Consider the following 21313-nt stretch of genomic DNA (forward strand, 5'->3'; position numbering starts at 1 on the left):
TCTAAAGAGGCAAGACAGTTTGCTAAGTTCCGTCTTGGTCTTGTTTTTTTCCTTCTTCAGGAGTTAAGAGTTTACTTTATTGTATTCCTTGTGGAGGCATAATGACTGAAATACATGAGCAACATGAAACAAATAGATAAGGTTAAGTAATTATAATAATAAATAAGCCCTTCCAAAAATATGGCTTGGTTCTATCCTTTTCCAATATGTCCTCAGTGAATGTGGATTTAAATAGGCAGCATAGCACATAACAAAAGCAGGAAGCATGTAGTTGTCAGAGCTTGTTCAGACCAAAGAGTAAAATAAAATACTATCCTAATTCTAGTGTAAGTAGCCACTGATGTCAGTGGAGGTGCCTGCTTTGGAGCTCTGTGGAAGAAGCTCCCAGTTGAGTTGCTGAAGGGGAAGATGGGAAGCCCTGTGAGCAATTACGTGTATCTTAGAACAAGGCTAGACATGTGGGAAAATGACAAGGGAGGGAGATGGCACTCCTTTGCGGAAGTGAATTTGCAGTCATCTTAAAAGTATGAACTGTGGGAAATCACGGTGCCGGAATCCAAGCATTCATCCTTGCTTTGCAAGGCTCTGAATTTCTTGGAGCTTCGTTTCCCACCAAAAAATAATTAGGCGGATTCAAACTCCATAGTCTCTGATCCCCATCCATCTCTGTCTATACTGTCCAATATGCTAGCCTCCAGTCAGATGTGGCTTTTGAGCACTAGAAATGTAGCTAGTCTATACTGAAATGTATTGTAGGAGAAAATGCATGCAGGATTTCAAAGACTTAGGATGAAAAAAAAGTGAAATATCTTATTAAAATGTTATAATACCAATTACATATTGAAATAATAATATTTTGAATATTTTGGGTTAAATAAAATAAAAGTAATTGTACCTTTTTCTTATATGACTCCCAGAAAAGTTTGATTTATATATGTACTTCATATTTCTGTTGGATAGTGTCGATCTGTATGATTCTATGTAAAACATCTTCTTTTTGAGTTCTAACTTGTCATTTCATTGATCTATAAATTAGCATGTTTTCATGTTTGTTTATTCTTCTTTTATTTTTTTTAATTGAAGTATAATCAACATACAGTATCATATTAGTTTTAGGTACAGTGTAATGATTCAACTACAGTTCTATACATTACTCAGCACTCATCACAATATGTGTACTCCTTCTTGTCTATTCTTTTTTAAATCTATACCTGTTCCTCTGTGTTCCAAATATAATTTGTTTATACACAGAGGTACAAAAGATACAATAACATAATTTATTTTAAAGGCAAATTGGATAGGGGGAAAAAAAGGTAAAGCAAAAAGTAAGGTTGGTACTTAAAATATAAACTCTTCAACAACAACTGCATAATAAGTATAACAGTAGCTTTCAGTAAAAGCAAAGAGCATGATGTCAGAGTAAAGAGCCTGGATTCAGTCATAGCTGCCACTTAACGTCTTGGGCAAGTTCCTTAACCTGTCTGTCCATTTCCTCATCTGTAAGATGGAAATATTCATACTTCTTCAGGTCATCAGGAGGATTGAGAGTCACATTTAAGCACATTTTAGGTTCTTAATAAATGTCAACAGTTATCATTACTAGTATTATTATTTAAAACCATTCTGATCAGAGGAATGTAAAACAAAGTATTTTCTGTATGTATTTTGCTGGCCATCTTGTTCATCCATTGTTAATTTTAGTGATATCTTGAAGAATGAGTGGACTGGGGATTATAGTTCAGACAACCCTTCATAGATATTTCTCTCAAGGAACCTTTAGGTAAATCAAGGCATTACAGTGAGTTTGAGAACATTCCAGTGACATGTGCCTGGAGGGCAGCTCTGCCCTGTTGCTGAGCAAGGGCACACAGCCTCTGCTCTTGAGCTGGAGTGGAAACAGTCCCTTTCAGAAGTGTTGATGAGCAAGACGAGCAAATGTGCCTGAAGAGAACAGCACCTCGCCTCTGCCTAACAGAGACACTCCACAGAAGAGCCAACATTTCTCTTAAAAAAAATATATTAAAAGTATGCTTTTAAAAGGTGCGCCTGCGTAGCTTGGTGAGTTAGGTGTCCAACTTGTGATTTCGGCTCAGGTCATGACCTCACAGTTCATGAGATCGAGCCCTTCATTGGGGCTATCAGCGCAGAGCTCCTTGGGATTTTCTCTGTGTCTTTCTGCCCCTCCCCTGCTCACATACCTGCTTTCTCTGTCTTAAAGTAAATAAATAAACATTTTTCAAAAATTATTTTAGGGGCGCCTGGGTGGCGCAGTCGGTTAAGCGTCCTGCTTCAGCCAGGTCACGATCTCGCGGTCCGTGAGTTCGAGCCCCGCGTCAGGCTCTGGGCTGATGGCTCAGAGCCTGGAGCCTGTTTCCGATTCTGTGTCTCCCTCTCTCTCTGCCCCTCCCCCGTTCATGCTCTGTCTCTCTCTGTCCCAAAAATAAACAAACGTTGAAAAAAGAAAAAAAAAATTAAAAAAAAAAAAAGAAAAAAATTATTTTAAAAAATAGGAAACAAAAATGCTATTGTAAGTGGCCAGAAGAGAATGGCCATTAGAAAATAGCAAAATAATTTGAGCCTGGCAGGTTGTTGTTTTTTTTTTTTTTTTAAGTAATTTTATTTAATTTATTTTTAAAGTTTATTCATTATTTCTGAGAGAGAGAGAGAGAGAGCAAGAGAGAGATAGCAGGGGAGGGGCAGAGAGAGGGAGATACAGAATCCAAAACAGGCTCTAGGCTCTGAGCTGTCTGCACAGAGCCCAATGTGGAGCTCAAACTGGTGACCCATGAGATCATGACCTGAGCCGAAATCGTACGTGTAACTGACTGAGCCACCCAGGCGCCCCAAGCCTGGCAAGTTTTAAAGCAAATGTTTAAATCGTGAACAATGGTGATGAAAACTCAGTAAAGCTCCTACAGAGTGCTTAATTTTGACAGTATAACTTCTGCAGATTCTCTCCTTCACTTGATATTTTTCATGACCAGAGGTTGCTTCATTCTTAAAAAGGGGATTATTTGAGTTATAAATTAAAAGTAATTTATTAAAGTCTCCAGTTTTTACAACTTAACTTTTTTTTCAGTTTCAGTTCAACTTACAAATCTTTTTGTTTTATTTATACACCTAGTAAAATTTTGTAAAAAAATAAAAGCAGTCACTTTTATGGAGACCTCTGAATAACGTTAGCTTAGACTCAGTAGCACAGACTTGTTCCCCCCATAATTTCCTGTCCTGATTTTAGAAAACTGCGTTTATAAATGTAATTTATTCAGTTTTCTTTTTAAGTACTTGCCAGCGCTTGAAACTTGACAAACTTTTACATTCCTAACATGCCAACGCTTTTCCACTTGAAAAAACTCAAAAATCTAGTAGATTAAAATGGTAACACAGTGACTGTAAACATCCAGTGCTCTTATCAATTTGATTATTTTACATCTTAAACAATTAATCATATTAAGATAGAATCAACAGACAAACTTCTCTCTCAGATTTCTAATAATACAAATTTTCTTAAATCCTCAGCAATATATTTATTATTCCTAAACCTAACATTTTTATTTTGATAATATCAATTTTATTTTACATAATCTTCTTGATGTTTCATTTTAAATCTTCCCAGGGCGCGTGGGTGGCTCAGTCGGTTAAGCGTTCAACTTCCGCTCAGGTCATGATCTCACGGTTTGTGGGTTCAAGCCCCGTGTCGGGCTCTGTGTTGACAGCTCAGAGTCTGGACCCTGCTTCGAATTCTGTGTGTCTGTCTCTGCCTCTCTCTCTCTCTCTGTCTCTGTTTCTCTCTCATCCTCTCTCTCTCAAAAATAAATGAACATTTTTAAAAAATTAAAAAAAAAAAACCTTCCCAATATGGAGGGACCTCATTAAAGGAACAGTTTCTCCATCTCATATGAATGTAGAGGAGGAAAAAAAAATAACCTTTTTTCCTTCTACCCTCTTGGGTTCTTTGGTTGGAGTCCTGTAAATGAAATTGACAGAAGATAGATTAATAAGAGAAAAGCATACAGATTTATTTAATGTAAGTTTTGTGTGATGCAGGAAACTTTATAAGGAAATGAAGACTCAGAGAAGCAGTTAAGCCTGAGCATTTTAATGCTAGATTAGTTGAAGACTGAAAAGTCTTGGAAAATATGATAGAACATAAGGGTATGAACTAACAGTAGTAAACAGTGGGGAGCTTAGCAAGGCCTATTCGTTCATTCATTCCTTCAGATTTCTCTAAGTGTCCCTCCATCTACAGAGATAAAGATGTTCCTTTCCTCCAGGTATATAGGGAGGGCACCGCTCATGTAAGGGTCTTATGACCTGCTTCGGGAGCAGTGGGGGAGGTCAGAGTACCTACCATTTGTCAGATTCCTTTACCTTAAAATATTTGCTGTGCCAAGTTACCATATCCTGTGGTTAGCATGTCCAGAAACCCTGTCACAAGTTAAGGTTAAACAGTTACCATCTCATATGGGCTATCGGTTATGGATTAGAGGTTGAGACTGTAACTCAGGGTCTGGAAGCAGGATATGTCTAGGGTGGTTGGCCTAAGCTACACATGGACACCTGCTTGTCATAGCTGTTAACTGTCAGGGTCTCCAAGTGCCCTTCAGAAGGAGCTGGCTTTAAAACTTCAGTCTCCTTGGTGGATGTTAGAACTTTACAGAATTACTTGATCTGATTTGAGTAAATGGAAGTCTGCAACCCTTCCTCTGATTGCCCCTAACTTTCTCTAATTAACCTCCATAACTACCTGCTTAAAGTCTATATTATGCTTATACTTTTTATGTTCTGCCAGTTCCTGAACTCCTAATTTATCTTGATGACATTCAGTTCTATTCTGAATAACTTCACACACCTTGTATTTAATGTAAGACAAACCAAAAAAAAAAAAAAAAAAAAAAAAGAATTACTAAGGAATGTTTACCTGGGCAACTTAACTTTGGGGTGCTGACCCCAGGATGAACTGGTTTCAAGATGTATGGAATTGGGTTAGCTGCTCTCTAGAGTTGTGAGCTATAAACCACTTAAATGCCGGGAAACAATTACTCCCTCCACCTCACACACATCACACACACACACCCTTGGCAATTTAATATTACAGAGATTTAATTTGAAGCCATTCTTTTTCTCAGTTACTAACAATAAAACAATCGGGGTTACATCCGTGACTTGTAATTGCATTTTTACCAAAAATGATAGTGAGACTTTAGTGTACAAGTTAAAAAAGAAGATGAATTACAGAACACATACCTATTTTGACCCTCTGAAAACTATTTTCAGATCCAGTAAACATTCATTTCTACCAATCTTGATTTTTCAAGGGGATTATTAAGGATCTATATGAAGCTTACTCACCTTACACCATAACCAGCTCTCAGAGTCAAAAAAGTCAATAGAGGGAGTGAGGGAGGGAAGAAAGGGAAGGAAGGAGAAAGAAGGGAAGAATTTTATGTTATTCTTGACAGATTTCTCCACAAAGTGAAACAGACTCTGAGTGGTCAGTAAGGCATGACTATTTCCAAACTCTCTCTGCTCCTTTTGTAGGCCCAAGAATTCATATTGTCCAGAGGGACATTGGTATTTATTTTAGAAAATATGTCTGGTAAGCTGATGGATCTGTAATTATAAAGTAATGGAGAGTTTGCTTTTTTAAGTGAATATACTTTGGGTCCAAGCAAATGGAAGCATACTAACCATTTGGTATAGTAGGAAACACACAGAGATTATATCAGTTCATGGGGTTTTAGAGTCAAGGCTACACAAGGAAATGAGGGGTACAGGATACAGCCTCAGCAGAGGCACGGTCAGTCTGGAAAATCCTCTTCAAAGGAGGCCAGGACCTGGTGGTTTGCAGCTTTGAGGACCATGGTTGTTTCCTTAGAAGTAGGCTTTCTTTGCTTTCTACGTGACTGCTCCTCCGTTTCTTCCGTCATCTTGCATAGAAAGCTGGAGAAGAAAGCCTCTGAATGTCACTGGAATCTGAGCATCCATGATGTCATTCATCACACTCACTATGGCCTCTGGATCTGTCTTCAGTGCTGCACGTACAATTTGTCATGGGATTATTAGTCTTGAATATTTTCCTGGAATTGAGGCTTTTATGAAAAAGTTTAATTAGATGTGGTCTTGGAATTTTGTTTAAAATGTTGTATGGTCAGAATAGATGTTGAACTGAAAGTCCTTTTCAAATAAGGCATTCGAATGACAGCAGGTAGGCAAAAATATTCTTATTTCCCGCCTATTAAAAAGAAAAATGGCGATGGTGGTGGCTGTCCCAAAAGCATTGTTTCAAAGGCAGTTCACTGGGAGTAGGACAAGATAGCCATGCTGTCATTAATTATAACCTGTTTATAAACTTTAAAACAATATCCATATATTTAAACCCTGCTGTGCCTTTTTGAATTATGGGTGGAACTCTTAAAAAAAAAAAAAAAAAAAAAGCTTCCATGATACTTTGATTAATTGATCCAGAAGTTTGTAACCAAAGGGGGAAATAATCTTTAGGTCCAGTTTATCTCAAACATGTCCAGTTATAAGAATGTGGAACTGCAGAAAAAATATTTTTGTGTTTCTGCACAGTTAGAGGCTTCTGAACATTTTTACTGGACTCTGGGACCTGAGCTTCAAAGTCAAGCCTCAAAAGCTAAATTATGACTGGATAGATAGTGAGAACTGCACAGATTTACCTCGCCAGAGGTAAAGTTTCAAGGAGTAGGATGGGGAGAGAGGATGAGACCCAGCTTGATGGAGACATTCCCAGGGTTGTTCAGCCTGAGCTGTTGGTCTTATCTCCCCCCAAGACAATATATTACTTTCTGATGGGTAAGGACCCAAGATCCTTCCCTAGTTGAATTTGTTTACACTAAAGAGATAAGATTTCTCTCCCTCTGCCAGAGGGGAGGTAAGAACAGCACTATGTCCCTCTCCTATATAATCACCCAGATTGGCATTGTTTAGATTCCTTACCTACAGTGTAGACCAAGTATGGGATGACAACTGGTTTTCATTGTGTCCCTCTAGAAAGAAGAAATTAGGGCATGGGGAACCAGTGCAATCATTTTCTGTAAGTAAATGGTAACTTGTTCTGCTCCAGAAACCTCATCCTTGCATCTAGGATAATATAAATAAATGTAGATATTATTAAAAACTTTAAATGTCAGCTCAGACATGTGTTAAAATATAGATTCCAGGCAAACTCCTCCCCTCCTCTGTCCCACATTCGAATTCAGAAATTCTAGGTGCCTATGAATCTGTATTTGAGCATCTGCCCTAGATGATTCTTACCAGACTTGTTTGGGAAACACTGCACTGGTCCATGACCCAGGAATAAAAAGTGCTTCTTGCAGAATACCAGTCTGCCTCTGCTAGTATGATGTCTCAAGTTCAATTGTTGTACCCCCTCTGCCCCATCTTTTAATAGTAAGTAAGTAGAATTAAGGATACAGAATTTTTTTTTTAATTTAGACTTTAGGATGAAATTGAAGGTTGACCGACATCTCTCATTGGGCTTTCTGTCTTATCCTTACAGTCCCTTTTATTGTTTGTCTGTTTGTTTTTTAAGGAACTCACCATCATAATCATCAGGTATTCTGGAATCTTTAAATGACCAACTATTTTACTCACTCAAACTACGATCTCAATATTCTACCAAAATTTCACTGATGTCTCCATTCTCTTTAATCGTTATTTTTGTAATCCTTTTATATTTGTATATTGCTTTGCCGTTAACAAGATGCTTTTACATTTATTGTCCCATTTGATTCTCAGAGTAGTCTTTGGAAATAAACAGGGACTGTTAGGAGTGTTCTACTAGTTATGTAAACTTGAAATGAGAGTTGAGAAGCCTGTGGGTCCTGAGTTGTCTGGCTGTGGTGTGGAGGCACTTTTAACTGAAAAGGAATCTCCTTGTTGGCATGACATCAACAGCTAACATATAATAAACATTGTAGCAAATACCATTGGGACATATTGAGGGTTGACCTCTTCTAAGATGCACATTAACTGCTGTCCATTCCTGCCTCAGCTGTTGGTAATTATTTTTCTCTAACCAAAAGATAAATGTAAATATGCAAGTACTTGCACTGATAAGAATATCAGTCTTCAAACTGTGTTTCTCAAATGACTTTGAATCCTTTCAATGTTAAACAATAACCATAGACCTTCATACTTTCACAGATTCCCAAGCACTTTCACGCATACTATCTCATGTAATTCTTAACAACTACGTAGGAGATACATAAAATACCCACGTTTTACACAGGAGGAAATAGAGGCTAAGAGAAGACCAAGGCCATGTACTCGAGAGGTGGTAGACCCTGGACCTCCAAGTAGGGTATTGAGACTTGTGGCCTGGTCTCCTCCTAGAAAAAGGCACTCAGATTATGATGAAAAAGCAATAAGGGATGTGTTCTGCTTCAAGCCTCATAAGCCCTGACATTTCCAAAGTATTTAAATACATCATTTTCCAGAGTCTCATACTCTTGGCAGCATGAGTTCAGAGGAGGCCAGGAAAGAATGCTGGCTAAGAGCTAATGGCACTAATGGTAAGGCACTGCTGTGTTACCCAAATAAGGGGACTGCTGCAATGGTTAACCTCATAGCAGTTCTAGAAAGATGGTGCCCCGCCCTGACTTTAATTCACCCACATCCATTTATCAGGCAAATTTCCTAAGAATTCACTATGGCAAAGCACTATGAAAATGTTGACCGCGGGGCACGCGGGTGGCTTTGTTGGTTAAGCATCTGTCTCTTGGTTTCTGTTTAGGTCATGATCTCACAGTTCGTGAGTTTGAGCCCCACATGGGGCTCTGTGTAACTTAAAAAAAAAAAAAGGTGGTGGGGGTGGGGAAATGTTGACCATTGTTGTAGAATCCATTTCAGTTCAAACAAGGTAGCTACTAGGCTTAATGTCCTAGTAAAAAATGCAAATTTTTTCCTCTGTTGTGTAGAACAGTATCTCAAACTCTTACTTCGAACTTGATTCAGAGTCCCTTCAGAATTCAGTTAAACAAGTGTCACACCTGCCCTTTCTTTGTCTAACGTGCCCATTTGTCTCATAATACAGGATCTTCAGAGGCAGGCTGGAACACTGGAAACCGAAGCCATCCCCCACAGCGCAGGTCACCACCCGCTCACCATGCGTGCCTTTCTCGTGGTTTAACGAAAGCCGAAAAGGATCGTATTCCTTCAGAAACCTGCCTTCACCTACAAGTCCCCTTCAGCCTTCTCCTGAAACTCTAATTTCAGATAAAAAGGGGTCCAAGGTAGACAACACATGGATTTAAAAAGCAAACAAGAAAACCCCAAATCCTTCCTCCTCTTCAGTCTTTGGAAAGCATTCTCAACTTGTGTGTTTACTCTGGACCTGAGAAACCAATGTGATAACACTGCAATAAACCATGCATGGTATTTCCTGTGTGGGGAGAAAGAAAGCCTCCGTTAACCATCACCTTCTTTAATTCTGTTCCATTCTAGATTGTACGTTAATCTTTGATTTGCCTGTCTTTTCACATACTGCTGTTTAATCTCAGTTTGACAGTTAAGCCATGCTGGGAAAGATGCATTTGAGTCATGGACCAGTATGATAGATCTGTTTACGAAGTATGCCACTTTAAATTACATTACAAGACTATTTTCACCGCGTTCTTCGAGATTTACTGGAAAACAAATAAATTTGGGACTGAATACGTGTTCAATATATCTAAATGAAACTCTTTAAAACAAACCAATGCTGCCATAGCCCCCTTGCTTATATCTTCTTTTAAATCAAACTTCCATGTTGAAAAACTTATAATCTCATCACCAAAGTTCTTAACTTTAGCAGAATTAGAAAATACAAGGCATGGACGTTGTTTGTTTTCAAATGCACAATGGTTATTTCCAGCATGACGCTGCAAACCTTACCTAACATTTTATTGAAGCACATACGGTGGCTAACTTTCACATGTTGTTTGGTCTCCTTTTATCTGTGTTTGCTTTTCTTTCTCAAACAGAAATGTGTGATTAATGTTACTTGAATTTAACTCTTCTCTTGAGGTCAACAGCTCACAGGGTTTTGACAGGGTTTGGGGCTGTGTCTCTGTTGACAATATCAAATAGTAATGTGTTGTGTTAAATGCTCTCCTGCTTAAGTGTTCTACTAGCCTAGCTCTCCACGTTCTTGGATTTGTTTTCCATGTCTGAAGTTTTAGCAGACCTTGGGGTTTGTTTGGAACTGATTTCTCCAGCCTCTGGCATGGTATTCATTTTTGACAACCGACTGAACCCAGTGGCAAGGGAACCTAATGGAAACCTAACAGTCCAATCCCTATGGAAGTGGAATATGAAACAAGATGGTGTTGGCCAAGGGCTTCGAGTTCCTAGGAAGCCAGTCATTCTAGAATTAGTAGCAAGAAAGTCTGGGCAGCAGTAGATCACTCTGATCTTGTAACATTTTTAGTACTGGATCTGAGAAACCTAAATGTAGTTGGAATAACTCTACTATTATCTTGCCACGGAGAGACTCCAGATTTGGTGTAAGACGTTTTCACGAATGCAGCTATGTGGTCATTGTGAACGTATTTGACTTTAATATCCACTGAACGTTTTAATGAAGATCTGAGGAAGTTTTATTCACACCCCTCCCCTCACCCCTTGCCCAGCTCCCCCCCCCCCGCCAGGTGATTATTTGGAAAGTGTACCTGTTCTGTAGCCTCTTTGGTGCTCTGTCGATGCTGTGTGAGAGTTGTGTTTGAGCATGTAACTACTCGTGTATTTACACTGAGACTGTGACCTCCCCCAGAACTCATCGTCTTGAAGGTTATATCCAGGGGAGGATCTGCCATTTCTCACAGTATTTATCACGGCCAACAGCAAGCGATCCTTCCCAGGGGGTGCTCAAGCTACCTTTCTAATATGGATGGCCATCTGTTCCTAATAACTCAGGCTCTCCACACCATCTTGTATTTTTACTTGCACTGTTACTCATCACAATTAGGGTCAAAGAAGATAGGCTTCTTAATATTACTCCTCTGAGCAGTTGCAGAGGATAATGAATGCCGTATCCTTGAAGAGAGATTAAAGAATCATTTCTCCAAAACACCTATCCTCTTATCTGATGGAGAAAGCACCCAGAATTCCCTATCAATTGCAAAAGGCACAGTGGTCTCAACCACTGCCACTTGAAGGTCATCACCAAACCAAATATGATTTTCTCCTAAGATTACTTAAAGAGAGGCTTTTTAGAACTTGCAAATACACCTACCTCTGGTTCCCTCGCTGTGCTCATTTAACACTGAACTTCATCTACTTTTACAGAATTTTACCTTCAATGATGACTTCAGTCCCAGCAGCACCAGTTCGGCAGACCTGAGCGGCCTAGGAGCAGAACCCAAAACTACAGGGCTCTCCCAGTCCTTAGTGCTGTCATCAGATGAGGTATGCTCATGGCACTCAGATCCTCCACTGTTCCCATCACTTACCACCAGGAAGACGTTCTTAAGTAGATTTTGTTATAAATCATTGGGATCATGGTTTCATGTTTGATAGGAAATCATGATTTCTCTCCCTCTCTATCTCAACGTGAAGACAAAGGACTGTTTCCGAGCCCTTTAAGCCCTCCAGGGACCTCCTCCGCCTTTCTCTGATGTAACTGAGATGATGCTAACCAGAGGGGTGGGGATGGGAGCCTGGGCACTAGACAGCACACATAGGGAACAGCTCAGGAATCAGGGGAGTTGACAGACTATCCATCCCCTTTCTCACTCGCCTCGCCCCCCCCCCCACCATCACCTCTGCCCCAGGACTCTGATATTCCCTCTGAGTAGGGCATGGCCCCTCATTGAAAACATCTGCAGTGGAGACAGAGAGAGGTATACAGTTCCCAAAAGGAAGGAAAACTGGGTGAGAATCACTTATTTAGAAGCCAGGGTCAAATTAGCATTGCCAAGAATTCCCAGAAGATAAATGTGTACAGAGAAGCAGGATATTACATTAGTGATTGACTTAGTGCCCCAAGAGGTAAGGAGAGGAACAAATACCAGTATTTAGGGCAGGGGGTGGGAGGGAGAGAAGCACTGTAAATAAAGACATTGTTGCTCCGAGTATTTGTTCTAAGTTATTTCTTTCTAACATGATTTTTGTTTTATGAAACTTTTTTCTCTTAAATGTTTCTGCCCATACTCTTCAGGCTTGGCGTGATTTTAATTTTAAAACTTTGTACTGTGTATGTTGTGTTTCCTATTTCTATAACACTTTTCTTTTTGATTCCTTTATTGCTCCCTCACTCAGAGCCTGGATATGATAGATGACGAGGTGAGCTATCAGTGGGCTGCGTGTGGTGGCTTATGTGGTATTGTTCGAACCTTCTCTTCTCTCTCTGCAAAATGATTTAAAACTCAAACGATGCAAGAATACTGGTGTCTGTGGTGGAGGATTTCCTTGTCCTAAATAGTTTCACTCTCTGCCCTTGTCTCTATCTAAGTTTAAAAGATATTTCTGAGTCAAGAGGATCGCCACATTCTACCTCCAGAGTCCCTCGACTGATCCCCCATCGCCATTACCCTGACACGGTCCATTCTGTTCCACCTCCTTTGCCTTCATCTCGGCTTACCCCATCCCCTTGTCAGTGTTCCCCAAGGTGACCCTCGTCTTTCCTCCCAGACCTGTCTTCATCTTCATCGCCTCTCAGCTTAGAGGTGCTAGGGACCAAGCTGCCCTCTGCACTATTAAAAGCGATGTTCTGCGCTGGGCAGAGCCTAAGATTTGGCATAAACCACTACCTGTTGAACTCTACCGGTTGCTAGCTGCGTGGTCTCGGACAGATCTGTAGACTTGCCGAGCCTCACTTCCCTCGTTTATTGAAAGTCATTATGGACATTACCTGCCCTGCCTTCCTCACAGGTTCGCTTGCTGCTCACATGAAATCATGGCTGTGAAATTTCCCCTAACAACGCTTGAGGACGTAATGCCGTCCCCTTCTAAGGGAAAGATACCTCAGTATTTTTAAATGTATTTTTATATATCTCCAACGTCTTATCCGAGGCTACATGCAGAGTGATGCATTGCATATAGAGATTAATGAAATACTCGTTTTCTGCATCTCATAATCTTTCCAAAGTGTTCTAGCGTAAGACTTGCAACATTGGAGTGTATTTTTCAATATAAAATATCCTACATTAATAATGCCGCTTTATCTGGGGGAATTTTTAAATTTCCAAATACCTAAACAATGTAGGTGATAATTACGTGTGTGTGTGTGTGTGTCACACACACAACTAGAACCATAGCTTAATCATTTTACGGTTTAAAAATAAATGTGGCTCTAGTAGGCAAGAGATTCCTTTTGATAGCGTAATAAGCCGTGCCGAGCCCTAGCATCTTGGTCCTTTAACAACGCTGCGTAACATTCCTACCTCAGATCCTTGATGATGGACAGTCTCCCAAACACAGTCAGTGTCAGAATCGGGCCGTTCATGAATGGAGCGTGCAGCAGGTTTCTCACTGGCTAATGAGCCTAAATCTGGAGCAGTATGTATCTGAATTCAGTGCCCAAAACATCACTGGAGAGCAACTCCTGCAGTTGGATGGAAATAAACTTAAGGTAAAGAATTATATGTCTGTGTTAGGTTACCAGGTATGATTTGTATTGCACATAGCACCTAAAATGTTTTCATTAGATAAGAGCATTCTGCATATCTGAGAGGTAATTCTCATCAACGGTCAGCAGAAAGGACGTTGCATTATTTCTGAGTAGTAAATGAAGTTTTGGAAAGTCGTCAAGGATTCTAAGCCAAACAGTAGGCTGCCAAGTAGGAGAGCTAGGGACTCACTCCATTGCTTCCCCTAGCAACACATGGTCCATGTATGAACTCTACTGACTTCCTGTGTAGTATGAGTTGTAATAATGGCCAATGTGGACTCTCTTTCATCACATTAGAGTTAAAACCTAAATCCATGAATCTTTCCGTCTTTATTCATTTCTTCTCTGCCCCAACTCTTCCCTGCACACCTCTCCAAAACGGGGATGATATTCTCCACAGAACTTTCTTCCCCAAGTACGCGCAGGCCGTGTCTCCCCCCCGCTCCATCCCACTCTCATTTCACCTGTCCAGTTCATCCCTTTTAGAGACTGAGGGGGTACCTACCCCTGTGGAAAAGGGCAAAAAGAACTTACATTCGGCTCCCCACCCCCAACCTCAGCCCCCTGCTGGGCTGAAGGGCAGATGAGTATCTCTTGACAGTCTTGAAAAGGTTAGAGATCAATCAATAGTCTGTGAATATGAAGGCCCCATTGAAGGCTGTCCCTGTTGGGGAGATGGATGCATCCTGCTGTTGATTCTGAAGGTCATGAAACATTTAAAGTACGCAACCAACTCCCCTTATTCTGAATTCCAAGCTCATCGAGCAGCCTCCTCATTAACAGGATTCCTTTATAGGTCTGCCTACAGGGAGAAAATGGCTAGTCATGCTGACATGAGCATTCCAGCCTCAAAGACATTTTTGGTCCTCATTGTAAATGATTACATTGGCAGAAAGGAAGCCATTTCATTCTCCCTGCCCTTCTTGGAGGCTTCTATGGCAGCAGGTGCCCACTCCTATCTTTTAAAAATATTGATGAGTTTAGCAATATGTTTGCTTGTAAATGTCTACAGCCCAAAGGTTGGGGAAGCAGAACTGTGCCCCCTTTTAAAAATTCATTCACCCATTAATTACCAGTTTGGAAAGCACTTACTTAATGGGGTTTAGGGCCTACTGGGCTAGGAACTTCAAAGAACAAATAAAGCTCAGCCCCCAAGTATGGAGATTTTTGGCAAATGTCATCAGCTTTTCCTAGTTTGTTACCTCTTTCATTATGTTTAAATTAGTCCTTGAGTTTGAACATATTGTGATACCAACCTCTTCCTGAGCAGAGAGGTCACTGGTTTTCAAATTCAATTTGTTTATGTATTTCCTTCCTAGGCTCTGGGAATGACGTCATCCCAGGACCGAGCAGTGGTAAAAAAAAAACTGAAGGAAATGAAGGTATCTCTAGAGAAGGCTCGGAAGGCCCAAGAGAAAATGGAAAAACAAAGAGAAAAGCTGAGGAGGAAGGAACAAGAACAAATGCAGAGGAAGTCCAAAAAGAACGAAAAGATGACAGCTGCCACAGAGGGCGCTGGTGAGCAGTAACACACACCCTCTCTCAGACAAGTCTCCCCTCTTCCTGCCCCACTCTCCTCCGGAGGATTAAGGAACTGATGGCAGGGGTGATGCGCGCTAGACAGGTGGGGGAACCACGTGTTGCATAACTGCATTTTCTGCAATAATCGAATACTATTTTAATTTTTGCCTACTGAAATAATCCCAAGCCTCCTTTGGTTTCTTGCCAAACCAAGGATCTCATTTGTGAAAGATGCAAAATAGCTGTGTTTCTCTCTCTCTTACTATGCTCTTGTGTTGTGTTGGGTGGGTTGCGTTGCTTGGAAAATGGATGTCACCCTGCCCAACAAAAGCGTGAAACACCCCAGGTATTGTTAATGGAGGGCCGTGACTTTTCAGTCTGGGAATCCTGAAACTGAGCAATAGCACATATCTGCATGGCCAAGAGCACCACTCTGCCATGAGATCTGGGCTCCAGAATCTACCCCAGCATGTGGGAAAGTTTCCCCCTCATTTTTGTGTCTGGACAGTGAGACAACCCCACTGTAGAAACATGGGTGCTCTGTAACATGATTACGTACTGTGGCCAAAGGCAAGCAAACTCTTCTGTTTGCGGGGCATCAGAAAGAGAGAAAAGAATTATAGTTATTTGTTAACCCCAGAAGGAAGCAAAAAGCCTTAAGAATGTGGATGTGGGTATTACCTTGGGGTTCTGAGAGTAACATTTATCCTCCAGATTTAGCCGAACAAAGAAAAAAATCAGACATTAGCACAGCCATGGGATATTGGGATCCATTGTTTACTTTGCTACTGCTGCATGTTCAGTACTTCAGCAACACTGACACACATAACGTAGTTCCTTTTTCCCCCAACAAATTGAACAGGAAATTGATTTTTAAGGAAACCAACATTTTCAGGTTTCCTCTCCTGGGGAACATTCTGGCTAGTCTTCGGCCTGACTGTGACACAATCAGGAACTTGTCACATATTTTCTACTTAAGATTTCCCAAGTGGGCTCAGTTAGTGTTTTAACAAATGTACTTTTAAGAAAAATAGAAATACCAGTTAGAGAAAATTTAGATTTGAGTAACGTTCAACCAGAGAAGCTATTTTATTGAGCACACGGAATGTTCCCGTAAAGGAGAGCTGACAGTTGCATTTTAGAGATGTTTCGAATGGTTTTTCTGAGCCATTCTCTTTCACTCTTTAGAGATTTCCACTTTACGGTTCAAGTTTGTTTAAGAGAGTACACAGGATACAGTCTACCAGTGGAGACAGTTAATACTTATTTTAAACCCAGTATTAAGGATTTCAGTATTTCATCAAATTAATTCAAGTGTAGGAGATTAGGGCAGAAGGAGGCGAAAATAAATTTATCTGGAGAGATTTCAAATGATTGGTTGTTGTTTGTTGTTTTGCTTTTTATGCTTATGTTTCTGGTTGTTTTTCCTACGTTGGCTGTAAAAACAAGGCCATCCACTTTCCAAGGGACGAGTTTCAAAATAAGAGTTGAGGCCAGATAAATTCTTGGACTTGTATTTTACTTCCTTTACTACATGGTGGGGGTAATGGTGGGGGTGGGGGCGGGGGGAATGGGACCTCTGTCCATATCTTTCACTAGAAATGTTGTATACACAGAGCTTGAGGGAAGGCTTTTGAAGGTTACAGGTCATAGATAATGTAAAAGGGCTTTTGCCCATATAGCACCATCTTGTATTTTGAATATTGTGATTTTTTTTTTTTTGCTTGCTTGAATATCTGAAATCTGGAATTGGCTGAACTAGAAATTTATAATGCTGTTCTTTCCCTAAGGCCTGTTTCCTTTTCAGTGACAGAGTATTGTCTGTTATACTTCAGTCCTTTTGTCGCTGGTACAGATCATTCAATACTCAGAAACATTGACACAAGTTAATATTGTGTTTTACAATTATCAGAGTCACTATGTATGTTTTTCTGACTATCTTCATTTGGAGTATGATAATGAAACTGCCATACTGGATACTCTATTAATATTTGAGATGTGTGGTGCTTTGCTATTTATTAATATCATGAGAAACAAGGAACCACCACTGTTCATGAACTACAAAATTCAGCAGATCTTGTCTAATACTAAAAGACTACATTAGTCAAAATCTGGGAATACTAGTGCTTGCTATTGTAAATTTTGGCCATTTTTGCTTATCTTTGGGAGAGAAAAGGTGATCTGGATCACACTGGAAGTTTTTCTCTGTATTCATTTTAAGAGTGGAAATAGAGGAGGATTATTTTAAGTTATGTTTATACTTCGGTGTTATTTGAAAATGGATGTACATACTGGAAATGTCTGTAAGTCTCAGTCTCTGCACATAATTTATTGCATCTTCTTAAATGTCTTAAAAGTATTGTTCTTGAACTTTATTTGTACACTTCCAATGTTTAGGTCAGTGATCAACTGAAAATATTATAAATCAAATTCTTATTCCTCAAATCACTTAGTTTGTATTGTAACTATTTTGGTTTGTTAAGTTAAGTTATGGTAATTTTAGGTCTTAGCGAGTTACTTTAATATTATTACTACTTAAAACTGCTGAAATCGTGAAAGGCACTCGATTTGACTGTCCGACAAAGGACAGAGTGTAAACTGATTGATCAAAGAGTGTGAAAACAAAGTGCAGGACCTCAGATCTTATGAACATTTGGTTTTCGTATTATTTCTTCTCTTGACTCTAGTGCATGATGCCTGACCGGGGTTCCAGTGTCTTCGACAATTCCTACTTTAATGCTAGTGCTCTTCAGCGTCCATACAGTTTAACACAGAATTGTTGCTTCATGATCCTTAAAGACTTTGCAGTTTTTTATTTATCAGCAAATGAACAAAAAGGGAGTATCTGGTTACTATGAATTATATTTCCTAAATGACAGCTCAGTATGACTTTAACAATAGCCACATTGTTTTGGGGTATAGGTAATGCTTTGGGGGTTAGGGAATGCGTGGTGAGGCCAAGCCGTAGACAGGGAGCATTGTATGGGCTGAATGTCTAGGCAGAGTTTTCCATTAAACGACTTTAGTTATTATAACAGATTATTTAAGACCACCTCTCTTAAAGTAACTCACAGCTTATGTACTAGTTTTCTCATTCTTTTCTTTTCTTTTTTCTGCCTGAATCGGAAGTGTACTTCAGAGTGATACATTAGGGAGAAGCTGAGCTTTGCTCCTTCGGATACACTGATGAAGTCCGCCATTAATTTCATGACAATAAAGCTATCGTTCTAGGCTAGCCTTCTTTAGCTGGGGTTGACCTGGATTTCTGGCCCTCAACATCAAAGAAGCATCTTTAACCCACGAGACAGACAGACAGTTCGTGATTGCAGTATTACAGTGCTCATTCCAAACTTAGCTTTTTAAGGGGCCTGGAATGGGAACACCTACTTTGTGTTTCTTTGTTGTTGTTGGAAACAAAGTGGCAAGAGGACAGGAGAGGAACCAAATTAACCCTTGCTGCTGCCTTTCATCCTCTAGTCCTCTCTAGCCCAAAATCTTAAGCTCTCCCAGGCCCGAGCTACCATCATAGGTTGTTGGATATAGCCCCTCAATTAGCCCTTATGGTTTTGGCTAAAGACAAAGAATTCTCGACTAGGTTTTTTTGTGTAATAGGATTAACATGTGCTTTAAAATTATATTTTTAAAAAGTAAATAAAATACTGCATTTATATGGATATTCAAACTCAATTATAAATATTAAAGGTTCTGTAGACCAGGCTTCAAGAGAAGCAACCCAGTGTTTGAAGATTCTAAAGAGAGATGTCCCAACAATTCTGGAACAAGTGTTTATAATCTGGATATGTGGTAGCCCCTCATTACATTGGCATATTCAAGAATTACCAAATTCCATCTGAGCCGTTAAATTTACTGTCCTAGCAGGGCCCCGGTGAGGGGCATTTCACTCTGGTGGACAGCAGGCACTAAGGTTCAAGTCACCTGGTTAATGGTAAGTCCTCAGTGCTTTCTGAATGAAAGGTGAAATGGAAAAGAAAAGCCCAGGCTTTCTAAAAAATATCTTTTCAAATTTACCTTTGATCAAGGATCTACCTGTACGCTCTTCTGAAGCTAAGCATTTAAGGAGGAAGTCCAGAAATAAAATGTCCATATTTTCCACTAGAATTGTTTTTTTTTTTTTTATTATGATAACGGGGGTGGGGAGTAAATTCTCAAAAGAAAACAGTATTGTAAGAAATATGAATGTGCTTCAGTGACTCATTCCTGGAAAAGAGCCTGGGTATATAGACAGATTTTTTTAAAAAACTATATTTGTCTTAGGTATTTAAAGTCTCAGGAAGTTTAGTTTTGGCTCAAAACACTGGGGAAAAAATAATACTGGACAGTGCACTAGTAGTATTTGGATAACTTATAGTAGCATCAGAATAGATCCATCCAACCAGGAAGTCAGAGGGCAAGGGAAAAGCTTACAGAATCAATTTCTCCCTGGAAATAAAAGCATCAAGTTCCACCTTATGGTAAACAGAGGGTCTTTCCGTGCTTGTGCGTGAGTGTCTGTGTGGATGTGTTGAGGGAATGGTTGTTACTTGAAGGCTCGCCTAGGTGAGTGGCCTGTGACCCGCTTCCACATCTACAGAGTGGGGAAGGAAAGAAATGTGATGATTTCCGATCCTTGGCCCTGCCCCAACCCCAAAACTGCTAGAGATTCAAGAATGAATGAGAGGTAAAAAATAAGAGAACCAGAGGCAACTTGTCAATAATGTGCATGCTGTGTGTGGAGATGTACAGAACTACATATGTGTGAATATATTTCCACCTTACACGCATACATGTATACATACATATGCGCACACGCACTCACACACACACACACACACACACACTGCAATCACATGGCATAAAATATATGTACATTGTATAAGGAACTTGGTAATTCAGTTAGGACTCCAAGCAGTAATCATAGCCTTATCGCCACTTTGTGTGTGTGTATACATGGAATGGCTCATAAGATTTTAAGAGATTTTTTTAATGTAAGTATTTCTACTAAATGCACTTATCCTTCTACATGTTTATATATTTTGGTAAAATTGATTTATTAGATACTTGGTATTTTAGTAAGATAAAGTTTCCTCAAATGTTTAGTTAATGCTTTGATGTCAAGATTGCACATTGCTGAGTTGAACCTCAGAAACGTAGGCAGCTTTGGGCATTTTCAACTGCGGACCGCAGTCTCTTGGCTAAAAATTATACCTGTGTTCTTGTGCATTCGCTCATGCTCTTCGATGACGTACTTGGTAGCTATGATGCTTAAGCCACTAACTACTGGCTCTCTGATGGCAGTGTTGCCATCACACGGTCATTTCTTTACTTTTTTTTGTGGAGCGATGGCATGGTTAGGTCATTGCCAAATATAATGCAAGTGGATATGAGCGTGTGTATGTTGTTGGAAGGTGTGCCCTTCTCTTTCTTTCAGCTGCTTTATCCACATACCCAGGTTTTCTGCTAAGGATGTAACTGTTCATCCATGAAAGAACAATTGGCCAAAAATAGTTAAATTACCTTGACAAGTGGGAATTAACAGGCACTCCAACTAGATGACACCTACCAACAACATCAGGTTTAGTTAGTGCTTTGCAAAATCCCTTACGTATATGTGTGTATATGTTTTCCTTAATATTATTTATGGTTATCACAGGCATTGCTTTTGTATTTTTTAATGGTGTCGCAGCTAAGCCACTTGTACGTCTGCTACATATCACTAACAAAACCAGCCAGCTGAAAAGAGAAACAAGAGAGAATGAATTCTATTCCATTTTTAGAAGTTGATTTATTTTAATCTTTCTTTATATATCACTAAAGGAAAAGAGTTGTTTGAAAATCATTTTGCGTCCGATAAGTATGGATAGCATGCTATCTGAAACTTTTAATTTGTACATTTTGGTGTCTGATCATTTGCATGGAAGAGACAATATAGTGCCACGTCTGAATTGTTCTCTTGTGCTTGGTTAATATGTACTTCTCTAGATTGTTCCGTTTCAAACGACATTTCTTACTCTTTGGTTTTCAGAGGCGTTCAAAGCAAACTATCACAATGGTCCTCTGTTTTCTGACCAATCTAAAAATACCTGTGATTACATTTAATTTGTCAGTGTAAATAAATCTCTTGCCAATGAGTATTATTGTTGTCAGACAACGAATGCAATAAAAAGAGAAATACGGATA

At 39.7% G+C, this 21313-nt stretch overlaps 1 protein-coding gene across 14 annotated transcripts in view; it reads left to right on the forward strand.

Moving 5' to 3' along the window:
- The window catches only part of PPP1R9A (protein phosphatase 1 regulatory subunit 9A), a 330692-nt gene extending 309379 nt beyond the window's left edge, over nt 1-21313 (forward strand). For 6 of the 14 annotated variants that reach the window (XM_045494829.1, XM_045494827.1, XM_045494828.1 and 3 more), the window contains 5 exons: nt 9062-9260; nt 11293-11412; nt 12265-12288; nt 13394-13576; nt 14935-21313. In XM_045494829.1, the coding sequence (XP_045350785.1) occupies nt 9062-9260; nt 11293-11412; nt 12265-12288; nt 13394-13576; nt 14935-15144 (736 nt within the window). In that variant the 3' untranslated portion in view covers nt 15145-21313. Of the gene's footprint in view, nt 1-9061; nt 9261-11292; nt 11413-12264; nt 12289-13393; nt 13577-14934 lie in introns of those variants that run through there. The other 8 variants (XM_045494830.1, XM_045494841.1, XM_045494842.1 and 5 more) reach the window with 5 other exon arrangements.

The sequence above is a fragment of the Leopardus geoffroyi genome, chromosome A2 (genome assembly GCF_018350155.1).
Source record: "Leopardus geoffroyi isolate Oge1 chromosome A2, O.geoffroyi_Oge1_pat1.0, whole genome shotgun sequence".
NCBI lineage: Eukaryota > Metazoa > Chordata > Mammalia > Carnivora > Felidae > Leopardus > Leopardus geoffroyi.